At 40.5% G+C, this 23,196-nt stretch overlaps 1 protein-coding gene, 1 long non-coding RNA gene and 1 pseudogene across 4 annotated transcripts in view; 2 read left to right on the top strand and 1 right to left on the bottom strand.

Moving 5' to 3' along the window:
- SLC35A3 (solute carrier family 35 member A3) overlaps positions 1-9,319 on the bottom strand; it is a 55,619-nt gene extending 46,300 nt beyond the window's left edge. Inside the window, exon 1 of one of the 3 annotated variants that reach the window (XM_027584777.2) lies at positions 8,872-9,319. Coding sequence is in view for 2 of the 3 variants with exons in the window: in XM_027584695.2 (XP_027440496.1) it covers positions 8,369-8,569 (201 nt within the window). In the remaining variant the exon portion in view is untranslated. Of the gene's footprint in view, positions 1-8,368; positions 8,574-8,871 lie in introns of those variants that run through there. The other 2 variants (XM_027584695.2, XM_027584607.2) reach the window with 2 other exon arrangements.
- On the top strand, positions 4,622-4,750 carry LOC113917094 (annotated as a pseudogene).
- Positions 9,320-19,671: 10,352 nt separating the features above from the next.
- LOC113917338 overlaps positions 19,672-23,196 on the top strand; it is a 47,416-nt gene continuing 43,891 nt past the window's right edge. Inside the window, exon 1 of the long non-coding RNA XR_003518213.1 lies at positions 19,672-19,793. This is a non-coding gene — a long non-coding RNA (uncharacterized LOC113917338). The remainder of the gene's footprint in view (positions 19,794-23,196) is intronic.

The following is a 23,196-nucleotide window of genomic DNA, read 5'->3' as shown; positions in this document are numbered from 1 at the left end:
CCAAAATCAGATTAGCAGAAGAAAAACATTTGTAAATATTAGTTCTCTGAATTAAGATTCTTGGTAATTTGGTTTTGGGGTACCCGCTGGTTACTGATCCTTGCCTCCCAAAGTGCAGCTACTACTTCCCTATTTGTCTCATTTTGTGCCTTAAATATTTGGCTTGGCTTTCTGCTTGCCTGGGGCATGCAGGTTATTGGTTCTTGGGTGTGCAAGTGGCTCAACCATCAGGTTAGGAGTCATAAGAATATATAAGAGTAAGAAAATATAAGAATACAGAATATAGAACAGGAGCTGGACAGAAATGTGGGTTGCACCCCATTGGAAGCTAGCATCCTACTGACTGTTGCCAGTTGGGGCGTGGGGATGAAATGGGGACATGTTGTCTCTTTCTTTTGGCTATCTTTAGTAGTGGTTCTAGACCTTGGGAGGGCTGCATTTTTTTACCTTCTCTGGGGATGTCTCTTGCATCACGGTTAAGTCATAAAAGGCTTATTGGTTTTGGTTTTGGTTTTGAGTCACTTGATAGGTTTACCTTTGGTTTAAAAAAAAACATTTTTTGGAAAAAAATATTTTTAAAAAGGAGTTCAGTACTGCCAGGAATATTAACTGTTTGTCCCAACTGAAACCTGATAATAAGGTGTCTGAAAGGATTTTTTAAAGGAACTCTGTGGTCAAGTTAGTCTAATTGGAAGCTGGTATTTGGAGAGCTATTTGTTAAGGCCTCTCTGTTCTACTTCATCCTATTCTTCCCATGAGAACTTTTCAGTCCACCGAAGTCCTCTTCCTGAACCCCTGCTGGCTATATGCTCCGCCAACTCTGTCTACCTCCTTCTTATTGGCATGATTTTGCTGAGAATAAGCTGGGCCTGCACTGGTTTCTTTGGGAAACCTAAGATCTTCCCAAACTGGCTCCTCGAAGACCTCTGTCCCTTCCCATTGCTTCTGTTCCTTCTTCCTCCTTTAGCCAACTTCAATCTTCCATTCAGTTCCCTCGAATCCTTCAGGCCCCATCTCCTCCATCCCTCTATCCACCCCTGCAAGACTCCTTCCTTCCCACTTTAGCCCTCAGATGCCTACAGTCACTTGAACTTTAAGCCCCCTATCCTCCATCAGGTGCTCTAAGAGAGTTAGAGACAACTACCCTGATGCTGAAAAGGGAAAGGGAGCTATTTGGATACTGGGCAAATGAACAATCTTAAAAAGTCTTCTCAGGGCACCTGGCTGGCTCAGTCAGAGAAGTGTGTGACTCTTGATCTCAGGGTCATGAGCTCAAGGCCCACATTGGGTGGAGATTACTTAAATAAATAAACTTAGGGGGAAAAAAAGTCTTTTCAACAAATATTAGTAAAAAACTTCAGCCATCTGAACAGGTAACTTTATCTTATTCCATCTGCCAGAAACACAATTTGGATCCAACTGTTCTTTTATATAAACTAGTGAGTTTTCGGGGCGCCTGGGTGGCTCAGTCGTTAAGCGTCTGCCTTCGGCTCAGGTCATGATCTCAGGGTCCTGGGACTGAGCCCCGCATCCGGCTCCCTGCTCTGCGGGAAGCCTGCTTCTCCCTCTCCCACTCCCCCTGCTTGTGTTCCCTCTCTCGCTGTGTCTCTCTCTGTCAAATAAATAAATAAAATCTTAAAAAAGAAAAAACAACAACTAGTGAGTTTTCTATTATTGTACCTGACATATGGCTAAGAATTTAAAAGAAAAGCTGTAAGATCTCATTTCTGTTTGTCTACATGTTTTAGATGTGTGATATTTTTCTACCTCTAGATGGTCTTGCCAAAAGTAGTTTGTAAAAGAGCTCAATTTAAATTATGGAAAAAGGAGTACTATATTAATTTAAAATTCTCTGAGAGGAATACAGAAACTAACACAAATGTTTTTAAGTTCACATGACTCCAGTAATCTTTGGCAAATAAGAATATTGTTGGTTTAGCTGAAACAACAACAATAATAAAAACAAACAAACAAAATGGATATATCCCAAAGTTGTCAGCATTAAATATAATGCAGACATACTGCTTTTCTACCTGGGTTTACGAGTCAAATAAGCACACGTTATCGCTATGTTACAAAATCTGTCAGCAAGAAAAAATAGTAAGCTGCTTAATGTCTCATGAAATTTTCATGAGTAACTGAAACGTATTTGTTTGAATACGTTTATTCAAACAAGTGAATTAAATAAATGTAAAAGTTTAAATGTAAAAAAATTTAAAAATATAAAAATTCATAAATGAACTTTTCAACAATAATTATTTTTTATAGTATGTCTGCTTGAAATAGTTTCCCAAATTTTTTTGGTAACTTATGTCTTTAGAGTTTTGCGAAGTCAAGTTAAATGATGGATATTCAGTGAATAGGTAAAAAAAAGGGGGGGGTTGTAGTGCACGTCCTGAGGTAACCAGAATGTCGGTGTATGAAAACATTCCAAAATTACTTACTTCCTAGTTTTCACTAGAAATAAGGGTTCTAAGAGTTAAGAATTCTAATTAATATATGTAATTAAAATACTAGAAATAAGAGGGGGAACTCTGTATACAAGGAAAGTAAATGTGTTTTGGTATGAAAAACTAGGGGATATGGAGATATGTTTTTGTCAAGGGGAAAAAAAAAAAGAGTAATTTTGTCCTAAAGTAGAATAATTGGTTGTTCCAGAATGAGAAAGAGCAAAATAAAAGACAAAACAAATAGACATAGAAAGCTGGGAAGAGAGAGAGAAATTTATTTTGAGTGGTCAAGTAGCTAAAATTGAATGCATGAATTATAAGGGTTATAAAAACAAGCATTAATATCAAAAGTACATTGATGTAAAACTAGAATTGAGTCTTTTTTTCAAAAAGATTTTATTTATTTATTTGACACAGAGAGAGAGAGAAGCAGAGGGAGAGGGAGAAGCAGACTCCCCGCTGAGCAAGGAGCCTGACACTGGACTCAGTCCCAGGACCCGAGGATCATGACCTCCCTGGAAGGCAGACGCTTAACTGACTGAGTCACCCAGGCGCCCTAGAATTGAGTCTTGTTTCTCCTTAAAGAACAAAGTTTTCAGGGTGCCTGGGTGGCTCAGATGATTGGGCATCTGCCTTCAGCTCAGGTCATGATCCCAGAGTCCTGGGATCGAGCCCCAGATCCGGTTCCTGGCTCGGCAGGGAGCCTGCTTCTCCCTCTCCCTCTGCCTCTCCCCCTGCTCATGGTCTGTCTCTCTCTGTGTCTCGAATGAATAAATAAAATCTTAAAAAAAAAAAAAACAAAGTTTTCTTGGACTATGGATCTACTCTTGATAAGATTGTGAAAGGTTTTCCTTTACCTTTTAAGTAACCTGCTTAGAAAACAAAGATCCTGTGTTTCATCAAAATAACTTCTTCCTGTGCTTCCCATTTTCTTTATCAGGTCTTTGATTACTTAAAAAAACAGAGTCTTCTCTATTAAAAGAGCTAAAGTTATATATATATGTGTATATATATATATATAGGAACTCTATGGTCAAGTTAGTCTAACTGGAAGCTGACATTTATATATCATATATATATATATATATATATATATATATATATATATATATAAAACTATGTAACTTTCAGTATTTGCCTTCAATGTTTTTGTCACCTTAAAGGGATTGTTTCACAGGACCTATGATCCTATTTAATCATGTGTTTTAAACCCTATTAATATGTTTGGCAAAATTCCCCAAAATCAAATCCTAAATGAAGTCTTTTGGACCTGGAACTTTGATTTGTTCCAGAGGGTCCCTGAAACATCTCAAAAGATTTGTTCTCTCTCCTTATTAAAAAAAGAGATGTCAAACTAATGAGGTTTATTTGATATGTCAGATTATATAGAAAGCCTTGCTAAATAAGAAGTGATGTTTAACCTTCTTAGGTTATATTTGTATGGATGGATGTTATTAATGTGTGTTCCAGAAATTGTATAAAATTTCTTAAAATCTGATATAGCTGGTATAATGTCATCAGTCATAATTCCAGTTATCATCTTAAAGTATGTGTCACAGAAATAACCAAATATCCTTGTCAACTGCATTAGAAATGAACTCTCAGATCTTTTTTTTTTTTTTAAAGATTTAATTTATTTATTCATGAGAGAGAGAGAGAGAAGCAGAGGGAGAAGCAGGCTTCCCCACTGAGCAGGGAGCCTGATGCGGGACTTGATCCCAGGAGCCTGGGATCATGACCTGAGCCAAAGGCAGACAGACACTTAACCATCTGAGCCACCCAGGCGCCCATGAACTCTCAGATCTTTAACCATGGCCATTTTAAGTCTTTTGTCATTTACAGTAGTTATTTTTTTATGCTGATGTTTTCATGAAAGCTTTTCCAAGCTGCTATGATCCAAAAATGCTTGTCTTCAAAAAGATTCATGGAAATAATTCTGACAAGTACTCTAGAAAACAGGTTTCTGACAACTTTTTAAGATCATACCATTGAACTAAGAATTTTCAGAATTCCATAGAAAAAAAACTGAAGGATTCATAAAACTACAATCCAAGATCAAGCAAAACAAGAATTAAACGGGACTGAATAAACTGATGAGGATGATTATAATTTCTGAGTTTTTGTTTCAAACACTGCTGGTTCTTTAACATTTTGTTTAAAAGATTTAAGGAAGCTTTGCACAGTGGCAGTATCGTAGCCAATGAGGTTTATCTGAGGCGTGATTATTGCTAATTAAACGATTTAAGGAAGGGGCGCCTGGGTGGCTCAGTCAGTTAAGCATCTGCCTTCAGCTCAGGTCGTGATCTCGGGGTCCTGGGATCGAGCCCCAAGTCAGGCTTCCCGCTCAACCGGGAGCCTGCTTCCTCCTCTTCCCCGCCCCTGCTCCTGCTCTCTCTGTGTCAAATAAATACATAAAATCTTTTTTAAAATTTTGTTTTTAATTAAAGATTAAAGGAAACCTTTTCTCTTAAGCTTTCTTTAACTTACAATTTGGTAAAGGGTACCTTCGTAAACAGAATTGAAACATTTATCTTTTTCTCCTTACCTAATTCCTCCAGAATTCAGAAACCCTTAGTATTTTTAGTTTCATGGCAATGTAGTTATTTGTACAAGTTCAATATGAATCTGTTCTCCCTGTAACAAGACACAACTGGAAATACTGGCTATACTGCCTAAGTTTTGACTGGAATGTCACATTTGAGAAGGATGGGTATAATATCAGATATGACCAGACAACTTTAAGAAACAAAGATTGACTTTATAGAGCCAATAAAGCCCCTCCAAAAAAAACCCAACTGGTATCTTTCAGCGTTCTCAGTCTTAATCAGGGAGGTAAGGAAGGTCAATTCCCGGCAGGCCCAAGAAACCCAGGATCTCTTAGGGACCTCTAGAAGAGAGAAGAGAGGAATTCACCCAAATCTAAAGGTATTGCAGGGGGTTCCTGGGTGGCTCAGTTGGTTAAGCGGCTGCCTTCAGCTGGGATCATGATCCCAGGCTCCTGGGATGGAGCCCCTTATCATTATCAGGCTCTCTGCTTGGCGAGTAGCCTGCTTCTTCCTCTCCCACTCCCACTCCCCCTGCTTGTGTTCCCTCTCTCAGGGTCTCTCTCTCTGTCAAATAAATAAATAAAATCTTGAAAAAAAGAAATTAAAAGTATTGCAGGCAAAGTCTGATGGTGAATCCTCGGCTTGGTTTCCTAGCCTTGAGGAGCTTTTAAAAGTCCACCTGGAGATTCCTTCTCAAAAGTTCCAGCAAGGCAGACTTTAAAAGATCCTATATGGTTAATCACTATTCTTACATAAGTAATCAAACCAAGTTTAATGAAACTAGACTGATTTTATTTATTTTATTTTTTTAAAAGATTTTTATTTTTTTAAAGATTTTATTTATTTATTTGAGAGAGAGAATGAGAGATAGAGAGCACGAGAGGGAAGAGGGTCAGAGGGAGAAGCAGACTCCCTGCTGAGCAGGTAGTCCGATGTGGGACTCCATCCAGGGACTCCAGGATCATGACCTGAGCCGAAGGCAGTCGCTTAACCAACTGAGCCACCCAGGCGCCCAAACTAGACTGATTTTACACACAAGTTAGTCATACTCTGTTTATCTTTGGTAGAAATGGAGATGACTGTAGAGAAAAAAAATTATGTTTCAGTAGCACACTACTGTGGATATCAGATTCTAGACCTGTTATTGTCTTTGGGGTTTTGTTATCTACCGATAAACCGGACTGGATCCTGAATTCCTCTAGTTTCCTCCAATATCTCACTATGACTGTCCAAACTAACATTCCCAACTTTCTCCCACCCTTCCGACTTGGAATCACTAAGAACAAAAACTGCCCTTTTGCTAAAGCCCTGTAAGCTGAAGCTGGACAACTGGATACGAGTTGTGATACAAGTGATTCTGGAGACAAAGATTAATTCTTGTGTGGTGGTGTAACCTTATTTCAGATTTTTATTAATAATCTTATATTTGAATTTGCCTTTCTGGTCCATGTTTGATCCTAGTAATAAATCTTTGAGGTAGTATAAATTCCTCAAATAACCATAATAAAATGCAAATTAACAAATATTATAAAATTATAGGGCTCAGCACACAAGAGGAAAAAAGAGTATTTTGGACTAATGGTAGACTTCAGAAAGCTTTGTAAGGTGTCAACTTCTAGTTATAAATAAAATAAGTCCTAGGGATACTGTATAGCATGGTGACTATAGTTAATAATACCATATTATATATTTGAAGTTGCTAAGAGAGTAGATCTTAAAAGTTCTTATCAGAAAAAAAAAGTAGGGCACCTGGGTGGCTCAGTCGTTAAGCGTCTGCCTTCGGCTCAGGTCATGATCCCAGGGTCCTGGGATCGAGTCCCGCATCGGGCTCCCTGCTCTGCGGGGAGCCTACTTCTCCCTCTCCTACTCCCCCTGCTTGTGTTCCTGCTCTCGCTATCTCTCTGTCAAATAAATAAATAAAATCTTAAAAAAAAAGAAGAAAAAAAGTATATTAACTATGCGTGGTGATGAACTTTAACTAGACTTATTGTGGTGATCATTCTGCAATATATACAAATACCGAAACATTATGTTGTACACGTGAAACTCATATGATGTCATATGTCAATTATATCTTAAGAAATATTTTTAAAAAGAAGGTGCCATTTAAGGCATTAAAGAATAAGTAGAATCGGGGCGCCTGGGTGGCTCAGATGGTTAAACATCTGCCTTTGACTCAGGCCATGATCCCGGGGGTCCTGAGATGGAGCCCCATGTAGGACTCCTTGCTCAGTGGGGAGCCTGCTTCTCCCTCTCCCTCTGCCTGCTGCTCTCCCTGCTTGTGTGCCCTCTCTTGATCTCTCTCTCTCTCCCCCATCTCTGTCTCTGTCAAATAAATAAAATCTTAAAAAAAAAAAAAAACTAAGTAGAATCTCTACAAAGATGGTAAGGAAAATCCTTGTAGAAGAAAGGATGCAAGCAAAGACCAAGGCAGGTAGGCATAAAGCACGTTCAGAAATAACACTTCCAAATAACTACTGCAGTTTAGCTAAAAAAAAAAAAACAAAAACAAAAACAAAAAACCAGGATTATGTGAGATAAAGTTAATTTTAAAAAATGAAAGGGACATATTGATCTGATTGGAGCTATGGAGAGCTGCAATTTTGAAAGGTTTTGAATACCACCCTAAATAATTTTAAATGTATTTTGGATCCAATAGAGGGTCACTGAGTGTTTCTGAGGGAAGAGTAACCAGGGACTGCATAAGCTCTCTAACTCTAAGAAGCAGTATGGAGGGGAGTGACTGGAAGGGGGACAAATTGAGGGAAGCAAGTCCAGTTTGGAAGCCATTGCTATATTGCAAATAAGAGAAGAGAAACACCACATTTAGCACGGATGTAGAGGGAAAGAAAAAGGGGAGAAGTAAACTGAGACGCTGAAAAAGCAGACTCTACTTAGGAGGAAGTGTTAGGTAGGAAATGTTAGGACCATTAACATAAACTTAAAACTCATTCCCTTAAAGGAAACAACCGGAGTTTACCAATGAACCTAAGAGCACCAAGTGAGAAACTGTACCATATTTCATCTTTAACTATCAAAGTTGAATGTTGACTGAAAACCCAAAACTCTGATTCCATTTTCAAATACTGCGTGTAATAAAACATAATAAAAGATTCAGTCTTTCTACTAAAGTAATGAAACGTAGGTGGTTGGCTAAGCAAGGCCCATTTCAACGTTCAATATCATTCTTCATAGTTCATTTGAACCAGCGTTCCTGAAAGGTGGTTAGTTGGTTAAATAAATGCTATTAAAATCCTCCCTTCCTCAACACTCAGAACCCTCCCCCAGCATACACGCGCGCGCGCACACACACCTGTTCTGATAGGAATCTCACCTAGCTTCGGACAGCCCCTGCCCGTGTACTAGCCTTACCAAGGACAGCCCTTCCATCTCTTGAAGTCCCTGCGGCTTCTTGAGCGCAGGGTCCTCGTCTGGTGGATCGGCGCCTACAACAGGGCTACACTCGGAGCGGGAGCTCAAGGGACGCTCCCCGAAGGAACGACGGCCAGCCCGGCCCACCGGCCACCGGGCTCCGCACGCCCCAGGCTCTGAGGCACACAGTGCCGTTTTCATTCGCTTGACACACCCCTTTCCTCGGGCCCTTTTCCTCCTCCACCCAGCACATTCCGCACGTCGTCCCTCGGAGGTACAACGTGTCACTTCATCCCCTCCCACCCGTGCTTAGCTGAACTCCGTCCCCTTCACTCTGACGGACTTTCCCTCAGGCTCCCGCACACCTTTTCCTCCGCCTCCGCCTCCGCCTCCTCCTCCCGGAGCTGCGCCGGACCCCCCAGTAGCCTCTCGCGCTCCGGCCGGCTGCTGCAGCAGCCTGCTGCCCTACGCCCGCCTCCCCCCCCCCGCCCCGCTCCGCTCACCTTCCGCGCAGCTCGACAGGCTGCCTGCACCCCGGGCGGCGCCTCAGCTCCGCCCGGCACCCCAGGCTGTCCAGCCGGCTGGGTCCCCCGCGACCCCTGGACGCGCTGAGCCGCCGGCTCCAGCCGCCTTAGCCGCCGCAAGCCTGGTGCGGCCCAGGCGTTTCCGGGTTCCCGCGGTCCCGTCCCCCAAATGCTCCGGCTTCCGCCTCGGCCCGGGCAACCGCCGTTCCCGGCTCGGCTGTGGCGGCCCCAGCTTGGCGTTTGCCAGCTCTGTCCCGAAGGCGAGGCACCTAGGGGGCTCGGCCGGCAGCCCCCGGTGTAGGCTCCACCGTCGCGTCGCCGCCCGGGGCACTTGCCTCCTGCTAGATGTGTCCGGGGTGGAAGAGTTAGATGGAGTGGCTCCGACCCGGGCTTCTGCGGGGTTGTCCGGTTGTGCAGGGTGCCAGGGCGTCCGACTGCGAAAGGAAAGGCAAGTCCTTTGGGGCAAAGGACCCTCAGAGGGAGTGAAGAGGCGGATCCAGGAAACAAACAACCCCACTGCTAGAAATAGCTGTTACTGTCCCTGAAAACAGCGAGATTAGCCCTGGCGTGGTCTGCCACCCAGGAGTCCAGAAGAAGGCTTGTTGAGTTGGAAATGACCACTTCTCCCATCCTGGCCGAGACCTTGAGTTTGAGGAGAGCCCAAAGCTCTCTTAGTGCTATTAACCAGGAGAGGGGAAGAAACAACAACAGAAAGAAAAAAAAAAAATGGGGCTAGAGGATCCCAGAGTCCTAAGAGACTAACCCCTTCCTGGCTTCATGGATCCCTTACACAATACTACTTTTTTTTTTTTTTAAGATTTTATTTATTTGACAGAGAGAGACACAGCGAGAAAGGGAACACAAGCAGGGGGAGTGGGAGAGGGAGAAGCAGGCTTCCCTTGGAGCAGGGAGCCCGATATGGGGCTCGATCCCTCATGACCTGAGCCACCCAGGCGCCCCACAACACTACCTTTTGAAGGCCTTCTGATATCTTTGTTGGAAACCCTCCAACCACGGCAGTCCATTCTGATGGTGGACAAGCTAAAATTAATGTTCTAGGTCCAGTTTGATCATCAAATTGTAGAGCAGGAATATCCCTTTCCTCTTTTTTTAAGGTTTTATTTATTTATTTGACAGAGGGATAAAGAGAGGGCACAAGTAGGCAGAGCAGCAGGCAGAGGGAGAGGGAGAAGCAGGCTCTCCACTGAGCAGGGAGCCGGATGCGGGGCTCGATGCCAGGACCCGGGGATCATGACCCGAGCCCAAGGCAGCTGCTTAACCAACTAAGCCACCCAGGCGCCCCTATCGCTTTCCTCTTAACACAATGCCTCTGTAAATGAAGCCTACATCTGTTTATATTGCACATGATTAAAACTACCTCCGTAGAGACAGAGCAGGAAAATAAAATTAAACTGTGTTAGAAAAATAACTGGCTTTAAAATTTTCTGTATTATGACCTTGAGAAAATCCCTGGATGTGGAACTTTATATTAGATCTTAATGTTTGTCCAAATATTCTGGAAACAAAATATGGCTGGTACAAAATAGTAATAGCTAGGCACTATTCTAACATATCTATCTATTTATATTTTTTAATTCAAAAAATGGTACTCAGTAAATATGTGTGGTTGTAAGGGGAAAGAGATATAAATGTTTTAAAAATACACCAGCGGAGGTCAATTGGTTAAGCGACTGCCTTCGGCTCAGGTCATGATCCTGGAGTCCCTGGATCAAGTCCCGCATCGGGCTCCCTGCTCAGCAGGGAGTCTGCTTCTCCCTCTGACCCTCCCCCCATCTCATGTGCTTTCTCTCTCATTCTCTCTGTCTCTCAAATAAATAAATAAAATCTTTAAAAAAATAAAATAAAAAATAAAGAAAGACCTTTCAGTTAGCTCAGAAAGCTTTACAATGAGAAAAATGAGAAGTGGAAGCAGTTATAATTATGAAACAGTAACATGTATTTTGACATCTGGGACAGGCATGAAATTGAAAATGACCAAAACTTTATACAAACAAAAGGGATGATGAAAATAGAGGGCCAATTTTTTTTTTAAGGAAATAGAGGGCCAAATATATGAAACCTACAACTGCTGTAAAGTTATACGCCCTAGCACTGATGACCAAAAGAAAGTAATACTTTCATTAGCCTTTCCTGGCTTTACAATTTATATTCATAAACCTACTGAACTGCTTTGAGTTTCCCTGTATATACCATCCATAGGAACTTTTCCTATTTCTCATGCTGTTCACTAAGTGTAGAATATGTTTCCACTGCTCCTGCATATTTTTTATAGCTAGCCCATTCCACTTTTAATTCTCTGCCCAGATGTTATCACAAACTTGAAGCCTTTTCTAGCCTCCTTCCTCCCAGGGGTCTGATCTCCTTCTCTGGTCTCATAGTGTTGTGAGGCACCCTGTGCCTACCTAGATAATTTTACTTCATTGTATTGTGATCTGTTTCATATCAATTCTTTCTAACACTTTCCTTGAGATCAGTGCTATCTCATTTATCTCTGGATCTTCAGCATTTAGCACCCTGGTTAGCACATGGTAGAAACTCAGTACGTATTTCCTGAACTGAGCTGTTGGTAATGATGTCAAAGACAAGACAGACAGTACAAAAGCTTGCCAGGGAAGAATGTGAGCAGAGCCTGAACTGCAAGTCTAGGCACCTAACACATTCAAAGAAGTTAAGTCAGTACCCAACATCTGAAACTCTTCTAATAACATAAATTTAATAAGGATTGTCCCTTTGAGTAGCTTGCCTATATCATCTCATCTAACCTTCAGAACAGCCGTGTAAAGTAGGCATTAGTGTCTGTGTTTTACAGAAAGAGAAACGGAGGCTTAGTGACATTCAATAATTTACTGAAGTTCCCAGACTTACTGAAAGATAAACTGGGATTCAAATCCCAATTTGTCTGCTTTTAAAGTCCATGCTCTAAAACACTACATTTAGCTAACGTATAGAAAGAAAAAATGGCTGTGGCGCCTGGGTGGCTCAGTTGTTAAGTGTCTGTCTTCTGCTCAGGTCATGATCCCAGCGTCCTGGGATGGAGCCCCGCATCAGGCTCCCCGCTCTGCGGGAAGCCTGCTTCTCCCTCTCCCACTCCCCCTGCTTGTGTTTGCTCTCTCACTGTGTCTCTCTCTGGCAATTAAATAAACAAAATCTTAGAAAGGAAGGAAGGAAGGAAGGAAGGAAGGAAGGAAGGAAGGAAGAAAGGAAGAAAGGAAAGAAAGGAAAGAAAGGAAAGAAAAGAAAGAAAGAAAGAAAGAAAGAAAGAAAGAAAGAAAGAAAGAAAGAAAGAAAGAAAGAAAGAAAGAAAGAAAGAAAGAAAAAATGGCATAGGAAAAGAATGAGCCAGAATAGAAAAAATGTGGCAGACAGCAAAAGTGGCAATAGAGTTAAGAAGTGTTAGTGAAGGGACACCAGGGTGGCTCAGTCGGTTAAGTGTCTGCCTTCAGCTCAGGTCATGATCCCGGCATCCTGGGATGGAGTCCCATATCAGGCTCCTTGCTTAGTAGGGAGCCTGCTTTCCCCTCTGCCTCTCTCTCTCCCTCTCTCTGACAAATAAATAAAAATATTAGAAAAAAAAGTGTCAGTGAAGAACAGAGATAGCCATGAAGGAAGGGAGAAAAACAGCAATCTGGGAATACTGGGGTGGAGGACTAGCTTTGGCATCCCTATAATAACAGCTCTGAGAGGCAAAATTTTGGCTACTTGAAGACAGATAAAGTTGAACAACATATGGGCCTGAGGATAGGCAGGGTCAAACAAGACTAAGTATCTCAACAGGACTTGATTAGAGTTGCCAAATAAAATACAGGACATGTCTGTCATTCAGGGCCATAGCACTGAACTGCCAATTTGTGACCTTCCAAAACCTTCTTTCTCTCAGCTTTGGGTCTGGCAATGTTCATTTCATCAGTCTGCATCCTACAATGAGTAGATGAAAAGTGAAAGCCCCAGCAACCTGCAGTAGACCCAGAGCATACACAAGAAATAAATCTTTGTTATTATATTAAGATTATATATTATATTATATTATATTATATTATATTATATTATATTATATTATATTATATTATATTATTAAGATTTCAACAAAACCTAGCATACATTGATTGATACAGATATTGTTGCCCAGAGATGGAGTGTTGCATATGTTAACAAAAACCAGACTTTTGCAACATTGGCTTAGGGGTGAAATAAGCTTATTTTAGAAGCCAGAGGAATGACAATATTTGCTATGCCCTGGAATATTTGATAAAAGTGTCACCTACAATAACTTGTTAGGTAAATAATGAACCTTGCATGCTTATAGCTCTGGAAGAAACTAGAAAACAAATGTTAATAGCATGTGTTGGTTAATGTTGGCGGCGTTTGACAACATACTTCATGAAAGATAAGTACTCAAAAAATAATTGATTAATTTATAAGCAGAAATGGAAAGGAATAGGGGCACCTGGGTGGCTCAGTCATTAAGCGTCTGCCTTCAGCTCAAGTCGTGACCCCAGGTTCCTGGGATCAAGCCCCGCATCGGGCTCCCTGCTCAGCGGGAAGACTGCTTCTCCCTCTCCCACTCCCCCTGCTTGTGTTCTCTCTCTCGCTGTGTCTCTCTCTGTGAAAGAAAGAAAGAAAGAAAGAGAGAGAGAGAGAGAGAGGAAAGAAAGAAAGAAAGAAAGAAAGAAAGAAAGAAAGAAAGAAAGAAAGAAAGAAAGAAAGAAAGAGAAAGAAAAGAAAGAAAGAAAGAAAGAAAGAAAGAAAGAAAGAAAGAAAGAAAGAAAGAAAGAAAGAAAGAAAGAAAGAAAGAAAGAAAGAAAGAAAGAAAGAAAGAAAGAAAGAAAGAAAGAAAGAAAGAAAGAAAGAAAAAGAAAGAAAGAAAGAAAATGGAAAGGAATAAAGAGAACACAAACATTCGGGAACTTGCTGTGTTGGGAGTGGTAAATGTCTTTCATCTCCAACTGGTGAACTATAAAATTGAGTAGGCTTTTTTTTTTTAAAGATTTTATTTACTTATTTGTCAGAGAGAGGGAGAGAGAGAGAGAGAGGAGAGAGCACAAGTAGGGGGAGTGGCAGGTAGAGGGAGAAGCAGGCTCCCCAGGGAGCCCTAGGGAGGACTTGATTCCAGGACCCTGAGATCATGACCTGAGCCAAAGGCAGACACCCAACCAACTGAGCCACCCAGGTGTTCCTTGAGTAGGCTTTTAAACAACAACAACAAAAGCCATCAAAACTAGGCCTATAGTCAAGGATAAAAGTAAGCATATCTCTGTCATACCCATCTTTAAAATTTCTGAATGGATTGGAGTGTCACTCAGTACATCCTTTCAATGGGTGACATGGCTGAGGAAGAAGGGAATAAAGGTGTTGCTCTCCCACTAAACTTGATGGGTACAAAGAACCTAGAATTAAATAGATAAACAAATGGAGATGTGTCAAGAAAAAAACTGTGGGTATGACTATTAGCAAAAGAAACACAGGAATCAAGTAGAAAAGAAGCCAGTTATGTTGAAGAAATAATTGTGCTGCCAAAGCAACCAAGAGCCTGGACAAGACTTAAAATACCTCTTTGGGTGGGAGAGGTGCCTGGGTGGCTCAGTCGGTTAAGCGTCTGACTCTTGATACTGGCTCAGGTCATGATCTCAAGGCCATGAGATGGATCCTGCTTCAGCTCCCCACTCAGGGGGGGGATCTACTTGAGATTCTCTCTTTCTCTCCCTCTGCCCTTCCCCCTGCTCTCTAAAATGAATAAATAAATCTTTAAGAAAAAAAAAAAAAAAACTCTTTGGCCTCCAACCTTCTATAGAAAAGAAATGAGTTCAAAACACTGCTCAGCCTCCAAAGAGTGCATGCTCTCTAAAGACTACTTCAGATACAACCAAGGAAGATATGTCCCGTATGTCAAGGGACATAGAAAACAATGAATTAGACAGCCATTCTTAGCAGAATTAGCACCAATTCAAGAAATATTCCCTATGCCCATAGTGGCAGGACTTCACAACATTCTTGCCATGGACCAGTGTCAGCTCTATATTTCCATTGGCCCTCCTCCCCATCTCTTTTTTTTCTAATAACTCTCTATCCTCCCCACCCTGCCCCCACTCCTAAGGTACTTTCTGTTCTCTATAAATTTGCCTATTCTAGATACTTCAAAAAATGTTATACAATATTTGTCCTTTTTTATTTGGCTTATTTCACTTAGCATGATGTTTTCAAAGGTCATCTATGTTGTAGTATCCATAAGAACTTCATTTCTTTTTATTTTATTTATCCATTCATCCATTAAAAGACATTTGGGTTATTTCTACCTTTTGGCTATTGCGAATAACGCTGATGTGAACATTCATGTACAAGTATCTGAGTCTCTGTTCTCAATTCTTTTGAGTAGATACCTAGCAGTGAAATTGCTGGATCATATGGTAATACTATGTTTAACTTCCCGAGGAACTGACAAACTGTTACCAAAATAGCCGCACCATTTTACATTCTTACCAGCAATGTAGAAGAGTTGCAATTTCTGCACATCCTTATCTCACTTTTTTTCTGTTATTTATTATAGCCATTCTACTAGGTGGGAAGTGGTATCTCATTAGGCTTTGGATTTGCATTTCCCTAATGACTAATGATTTTGAGCATCCTTTCATGTGTTCATTGGACATTTGTATATCTTCTTGGAAGAAATGTCCTTTGCCCATTCTCTCTCTCTTTTTTTTAAGATTTTATTTATTTGTTTGAGATAGAGAGAGAGAGCATAAGTGGGTGCGGGAGGCAGGTAGAGGGGAGAGGGAGAAACAGCCTCCCTCTGAGTAGGGAGCCCGATGAGGGGCTTGATCCCAGGACCCCAGGATCATGACCTGAGATGAAGGCAGACATTTAACTGACTAAGCCACCCAGGAGCCTCAAGGCTACACAGTTTTTAATAAGACTTGTAAGAATGAAATTGCCTGTTAACACAAAAGATACTTACTTTCAAATTAGGTAAATTCTGATTCAAATATGTTTATAGGAATACAGCCTGTGGAACACAAAACTTGTGGAAGTATGTCTCAATAGGTTACACCAACATATCAAAGTTTCTTGAACTATTACAAAAGGTATAGTGTCCAGCTCTGGTTAAATGGCATAAGCGTACTCTACCCTACTTCTTCTTTCAATAAAAACTCTGGAGAGTATATGTAAAGCAACCAACTGAAGACCCTGAAAAATAAATAACAGTGGACAAATATGGGAGGAAATCAATACTCAAAGACCAACAAATAGTGAGTCTCATATTTTTTTCCTTCTATCATTCCTTGGTTTAGTCTCAAGGCATCCCAAATTCTGGAACATTGCAATGGGCACAGCCAAGAGGAAATCTGTCTAATAAGAGGAAGGAGAAGAGGTAGCCCCGAAGAACACAGAGAATGGGGGAAATATCTTGTTTCTATTTTCCTCCTGGCTTTGCAGGGCTCCAGTTCCAAAGCTGCACTCTGTGAGCAGTTGGCCGCATCAGCAGCTGAGCTTCCTGACGTGCCTTGAAGGGAAATCCAGTTGTGGGAGACATCTGACAGCATAGGAAGACCGAAAGCCAGGCATTCTTGGCAGGAGGATCAGGAAAAGGAACACTGGGAGCCAGAGAATGTTGTGGAGATTTTGGATGGGAGAGAGCTCAAGAAGGGAATTTTATAGATTTGTGTTTGAAGTGCTAGGATCACCCTGAGGCACTCATGTGTGAAACTAACCTGACATAGAAGACCAAAGGTTTTGAACACTACTCTATGGTGTAGACCACCACCCAGGCCCCTTTAGCTTCTGAGAAAACACACATAGACCAGATCCAAACAGTACTGCCAGGGTCTGAAAACTGAAATTATATATATATAGGAACCCATGGCCCACCGAAGGCAGGCTAAGACTTTTTGCCTGAACTTAACTGGGACAACTAGCTGCTAAAACAAAACAAAGAAAAACCTAACATTCTTCAGTGGATTTTGACAGGGCTGAGTCATAGCAATTAACATAGCAATTTAACATAACAATTACAACATCCAGGATACAGGGGCATCTGGCTGGTTTAGTCTGTAGAGCACGTGACTCTTGATGTCCGGTTGTTAAGTTTAAGCCTCAGGTTGGGTGTAGAGATTACTTAAAAACAAAATCTTAAAAAAAAAGTAAAATCACAAGTAAGATACCAGTATGTACCTATGAGAATGGTAAACAAACAAACAGAAAATAACTAGTGCTGACAAGGACACAAAGCAGCAAACTATATGTTGTTGGTAGGAATACAATATCATAGAGCTACTCTGGAAAATAGTTTTGCAGTTTCTTATAAAGTTAAACATACGCTTATACAACCCAGCAATCCGGCTCCTAGGTATTTATTTACTCAAGAGAATTGAAAGATTATATTCACACAAAATCCTGTGCATGAATGTTTACAGCAACATGATTCATAATTGCTCAAAACTAGAAATGATCCAAATGTTTTTGAAAGGGTACATCCATATGATGGAATACTGTATGACCCTGTTATATGACATCCAGGAAAAGGCAAAATTATAGGGACCAAGTAGTAGGAACTAGTGGTTGTCAAATGTTAGAGGTGGGGAGAATTTTTTTTGACAGATTTCTTTGGTTTTATTTAAATTCAAGATAGTTAACATATAGTGTATTATTAATTTCCGAGTAGAATTTAGTGATTTATCATTTGCATAGAACACTCAGTGTTCATCACAAATGCCCTCCTTTTATTTTTAATTTTATTTAAATTCAATTAATTAACATATAGTGTATTATTAGTTTCAGAGGTAGTTCAGAAATTCATCAGTTTCATATAACACCCAGTGCTCATTACATTATGTGCCCTCCTTAATGCCCATCACCCAGTTACCCCATCCCCCCACCCCTGTCCCCTCCAGCAACCCTCAGTTTGTTTTCTATAGTTAAGAGTCTCTTATGGTTTGCCTCACTCTCTGTTTTTTTCTTATTTTATTTTTTCCTTCCCTTCACCTATGTTCATCAGTTTTGTTTCTTAAATTCTAATTATGAGTGAAATCATGGTATTTGTCTTTCTCTGACTGACTTATTTCACTTAACACAATATACTAGAGTATATAGTTCCATCCATGTCTTTGAAAATGGTAAGATTTCATTCTTTTTGATGGCTGAATAATATTCAGTTGTATATATGAACCACATCTTCTTTATCCATTTATCCATTGATAGATACTTGGGCCCTTTCCATAGTTTGACTATGGTGGACATTGGTGCTATAAACATTGGGGCACATGTGCCCCTTCGATTCACTATTTTTGTACCCTTTGGATAAATACCTAGTAGTGTATTTGCTTGGTCCTAGGGTTGTTCTATTTTTAACTTTTTGAGGAAACTCCATACTGTTTTTCAGAGTGGCTGTACCAATTTTCATTTGGGTGGGGAGAAATTTTGACTACAAAGGAGTGGCATAAGGAAATTTTGAGGGAAGCTGGAGTTGGTCTGTGTCCTAATTGCAATGGTAATTACACAAATCTATACATTTGTTAAAATGAACAGAAGAGAACACCTTTTTTTTAAGGAATGAGTTTTATTGTCTCTTTATTTCCCACAATAGTCACCTCCAACCTTCACAAATCTCTACCTCCCCCCTCTGTCAACCCTTCCCTTCACACACACACCTGAAAGAGAAAACTGAAGTTATTAGAGAACTTTCTCAGCACCTTTGTCAGCTTCTTGCACTACCCCTGTGGTAAGCAGAATTCTAAGAGGGCCCCCATGATCTCCACCCCTGGTGTCATGCCCATGATTAGGTTATGTTATATAGCAACAACATCAAACTTTACTTAAACCTGGAAAATAGTGATGCTTAAGAAATCCCCCAACCTTCTGTTTTCCAAAATTCCTTTACCCTTTTATGTTCTGAGAAATAGTTTCCCATAGAGAACCACTTTTTCCGACTTAAATAAGATATGCTGTCCAACTTGTTCATGGTTCTCTTAAGACTCACAGATGTCTCCATTGTTTATCTCTAACAAGCCCCTTTTTACATGAACCTGATGATGTGGGCAGACTCAGAACATCTAATTTCCATTCTCTGTCTCATGGTTGATTAGCTGAGATTAGAAGTATTTGTCTGCCTGAAACTAGCTGTCCACAGAGAAAAACATTTTCTGTTCAGTTAAGCAAGTGAGACCTCCCCCTGCTTGCAAAACAACTCCAACTATAAAGCACTCCATGTGCTACTTGTTTAAACTTAAATAACCAAAATACCATAGCCTGGGTGGCTTATAAACAAGAGAAATTTATTACTCACAGTTCTGGAGGCTGGGAAGTACAAGGTCAAAGAGCTGGCAGATTTGGTGTCTTTTGAGAGCCTGCTTTTTGATTCATAGATTGCAGCTTCTAGCTCTATCCTCATGTGGCAAGTCTTTTTTTAAGAGTCTTTTTTGGTAAGAGCCCTCATCCCATGCATGTGGACTCAATTCTCATGACCTAAGCACCTTCCAAAGGCCCCACCTCAATATCATCACATTGGACATTAGGATTTCAACATATGAATTTGGGGGGGGGTGACACAAACATTCAGGGATAGCACCTCTCTGTGAAACTTTAAGCCAAAACCACCTCCTCAGATACTCTGATCTTTGGATCTTCAAGGTTCTTCCTAATAGTCTCCCTCATTTTATTTTCCTTGAATAAAATCAATATCCTTACCTGTCCAGTGTTTGATTTCGATGGGGGTGGTGCAATGAATCAGATAGGATTGGGCCTCACCTTCAATCCCTCTTTGCTCCACCCAGGCAAGGAGGACTCCTCAAGCCATTTGTGATCACTCCACTCTTGACCGGCAGTCCAGGGATCCGACAGCAAGTCCAACTCTTGGTCCCGTGTTGCAGACCCCTGTCCTTCAGGGTGGCACAGTAAGGATTTGATGTGTATTCTTTTTGAATACTGACTTGATTTCTGGTGCAGGCTACTTTTGGTTTTATGGTCTGATCTTTTGATGAGCTCTATAAGTGATTTAAATGATTTATGGAAATCTCACCTCTGTGGGTGAAAAATAGCAGAGAATCTGGTTTATTACACTTTTCCGTATCTATTTTGTCTATTTTAAACTCAAATCAGTTAAGGATTTGTGCCCAATGGGAACAGAACCCCTCTTTTTCATGAGCCAGTGAGTTTTGTCTTTCTGCTTAGCTGAAATACAAAAATGGATGCATTTAAAAAAATTTTTTATTTATTTATTTGAGAGAGAGAGAGCATGTGCATGAGCAGGGTGAGGGGCAGAAGGAATCTCAAGCACACTCTGTGCCCAGCATGGAACCAGACATGGGGCCCAATATGGGGGGTCTGACAGGGGCCAGCCCCAGGACCCTGGGATCATGACTTGAGCCCAAATCAAGAGTTGGATGCCCAACCAGGTGAGCCACCCAGTTGCCCCTGGATGCAATTTTTATTTTTAATTTTTTTTTAAATTTTAACTTTTTAAATTTTTTAAAGAGTTTTTATTTATTTATTTTGACAGAGAGACATCGAGAGAGGGAACACAAGCAGAGGGAGTGGGAGAGGGAAGCAGGCTTCCTGCCGAGCAGGAAGCCTCACGCGGGGCTCCATCCCAGGACCCTGGGACCATGACCTGAGCCTAAGGCAGACGCCCAACAACTGAGTCACCCAGGTGCCCCTGGATGCAATTTTTAAATTGAAACTACAACCTCTCTATTTGGGTCTGTATGTATATTTATGTGTCTGTGAGTGTGTAATATTTTCTTTCCTTCATGGTATTACCAAATTAGATTATAAAATTCCTAAGAAGAGTGCTTTTTGGATTGATTTAGAGGTAAGTAAGCCTTATATAATTTTTAGAATTCCCAGAAATTAAGGAAATTGATCCTTTAATAATTTCAATGTAGTATATACTAACTCAAATGGTTTAAAAATTCGAGTTCAGGGGCGCCTGGGTGGCTCAGTTGGTTAAGTGACTGACTTTGGCTCAGGTCATGATCCTGGAGTCCCGGGATCAAGTCACGCATCAGGCTCTCTGCTCGGCGGGGAGTCTGCTTCACCCTCTGACCCTCTTCCATCTCGTGCTCTCTATCTCTCATTCTCTCTCTCTCAAATAAATAAGTAAAAAAAATCTTTAAAAAAAAATTCGAGTTCATATTACTTAGGTAAATTTTTGGCAAATGAGACTAGTATAGTATTGTTGCTTTAATAAAAACACCTATATCTTTTGAGTTGTTAGCATTGAGTATAAGACAAGCATATACTTTTATTCTAATTGGGTATGCTTTTCCTAGACTTGTGCAGGTTTACTGATCAAATAAGCTAGCATTATATCTGTTAGATGTTTAAGACCATAAAAAATGCTAATTGTGTTTAACCAAATAGAGTCACCATTCTGAGACACTTTATTTCAACAGTATTAAGGTTTGTAGTATGTCAGCTTGAAAATAATTTCCAAGATCTTTAGGTAACTTAAACTCTTGGACTGATGCTAAATTGAGATAATGGATATTCATTAGATGCCTAGATCATTTCTAAGTAGGATAGGATACTGAAACATTCATTGCAAAGCATAATTTTTAGCTTATGTGATTTTTATGTACTTTTTGCCTCTCATTTTTATATGACACAGAGAGGCCATATATTTGGATCTGCTAATGAGTGTGTTCATTTTTGCAGCTTTGGGATGTGTATGGCTATAAAAGGTTATGAGATGGATATTCATAAGCTCTGTTGGGCCTGTTAAAAATGCTAATGTATTCCAGTCAAAATTATCTAACCTCTTTGTTTTCTCTGTAAAATAGAAGTGACTGTGGTTTAAAGTTATAATCAATATATGTGAATGAGTCTGTTCAGCAATAGTGACAGAGAAGAACAACTTTGTAGGTAAGGCTTGCAGGATGGGTTTTTGTTAAGCAAAAAGAGAGTAGTTTTGTGCCAACGTAATATGACTGTACCATAATGAGAAGGAAGAAAGTGTAGGAAAAAATCTGAATGAATATAGAAAGTTGTAGAAGGTTCTCTGAAAGGAAGTTTTAATTGTGGTGGTCAAACCTGGATAAAGCTTAACAGCTTTATTTACAAGATTATCAGGGGCACCTGGGTGGCTCAGTCGATTGGGTGTCTGACTTCAGCTTAGGTCGTGATCTCAGGGTCCTGGGACCGAGCCCCGAGTTGAGCCCATGTGGAGTGCAGTGTCGCAGGGAGTCTGCTTCTCCCTCTGCCCCTTCCCCTGCTTGTGCTGTCTCTGTCTCTCTCAAACAAATAAATAAAATCTTAAAAAAAAGATCATCTAAGAGTTTTGGTAACAAATATACTGATGTAAAACTAGAAGTTGGTTTTCTGTGTTGAAATGACAGTCTTCTTGTATTATTTGCCTGATTTATTTAGTAAGAGATTGTAAGAGATTTTTCTTTACTTTCTGAGTACTTTGCCTATATAACAAAGATTCTATATCTTATTAGAATTTTTTCCTCTGTTGTATGTTGATTTTAACATGTTCTTAATTATTTAAGAGAACAGGGTGCCTGAGTGGCTCAGTCAGTTAAGCGGCTGCCTTCAGCTTAGGTCATGATCCCAGGGTCCTGGAATCGAATTCCGCATCGGGCTCCCTGCACAGCGGGAAGACTGCTTCTCCCCTGCTTCCCTCTCTGTCTCTCTCTGTCTCTCTGTCTCTCATGAATAAATAAATAAAATATTTTTTAAAAAATTATTTAAGAACAAAGTCCTCCCACTTTTGAAAGTGCTAGGGTTTGTTACAATCATAATTATCTCCTGTGGATATTTTAAAAAATCTTTTATTGCCCTTTTGGTTAGATAGGTAGCCAAGCATTTCCCAGTAATGTATGATCCTATTTAAACAAGTGTTAAAAGCTCCTGACAACTTTTGATATTTTTGCCTTCCCAACATCAAATCCTTTTTTTTTTAAGATTTTTGTTTATTTATTTGTCAGAGAGAGAGCACAGCAGGGGGAGTGGCAGGCAGAGCAGGAAGAGGGAGAAGCAGATTCCCCAGTGAGCAGGGAGCCCTATGCGGGACTCCATCCCAGGACCCTGGAATCATGACCTGAGCCGAAGGCAGCCACTTAACGACTGAGCCACCCAGGTGCCCCTGGTCCAGAAGTTTTAATCTGGGGATTCATATCACTTACCTATGGAGTTTTATGATTATATAAATGTTTAGGACTTACTGCATTCTTACTATATTTCTTTACTTGACAAACTTGATATATTCTTGGTATATACTAATTATATACTTGGTATGTATAGTCTAACTATATACTTGGTTATAGGGTGTCTCAGGATTATTATGTTAAATCT

The sequence above is a fragment of the Zalophus californianus genome, chromosome 4, assembly GCF_009762305.2.
Source record: "Zalophus californianus isolate mZalCal1 chromosome 4, mZalCal1.pri.v2, whole genome shotgun sequence".
In the NCBI taxonomy this organism is placed as follows: domain Eukaryota; kingdom Metazoa; phylum Chordata; class Mammalia; order Carnivora; family Otariidae; genus Zalophus; species Zalophus californianus.
Note: the sequence above shows the minus strand (reverse complement) of the source record. Positions and strands in the feature narration are given on the sequence as shown.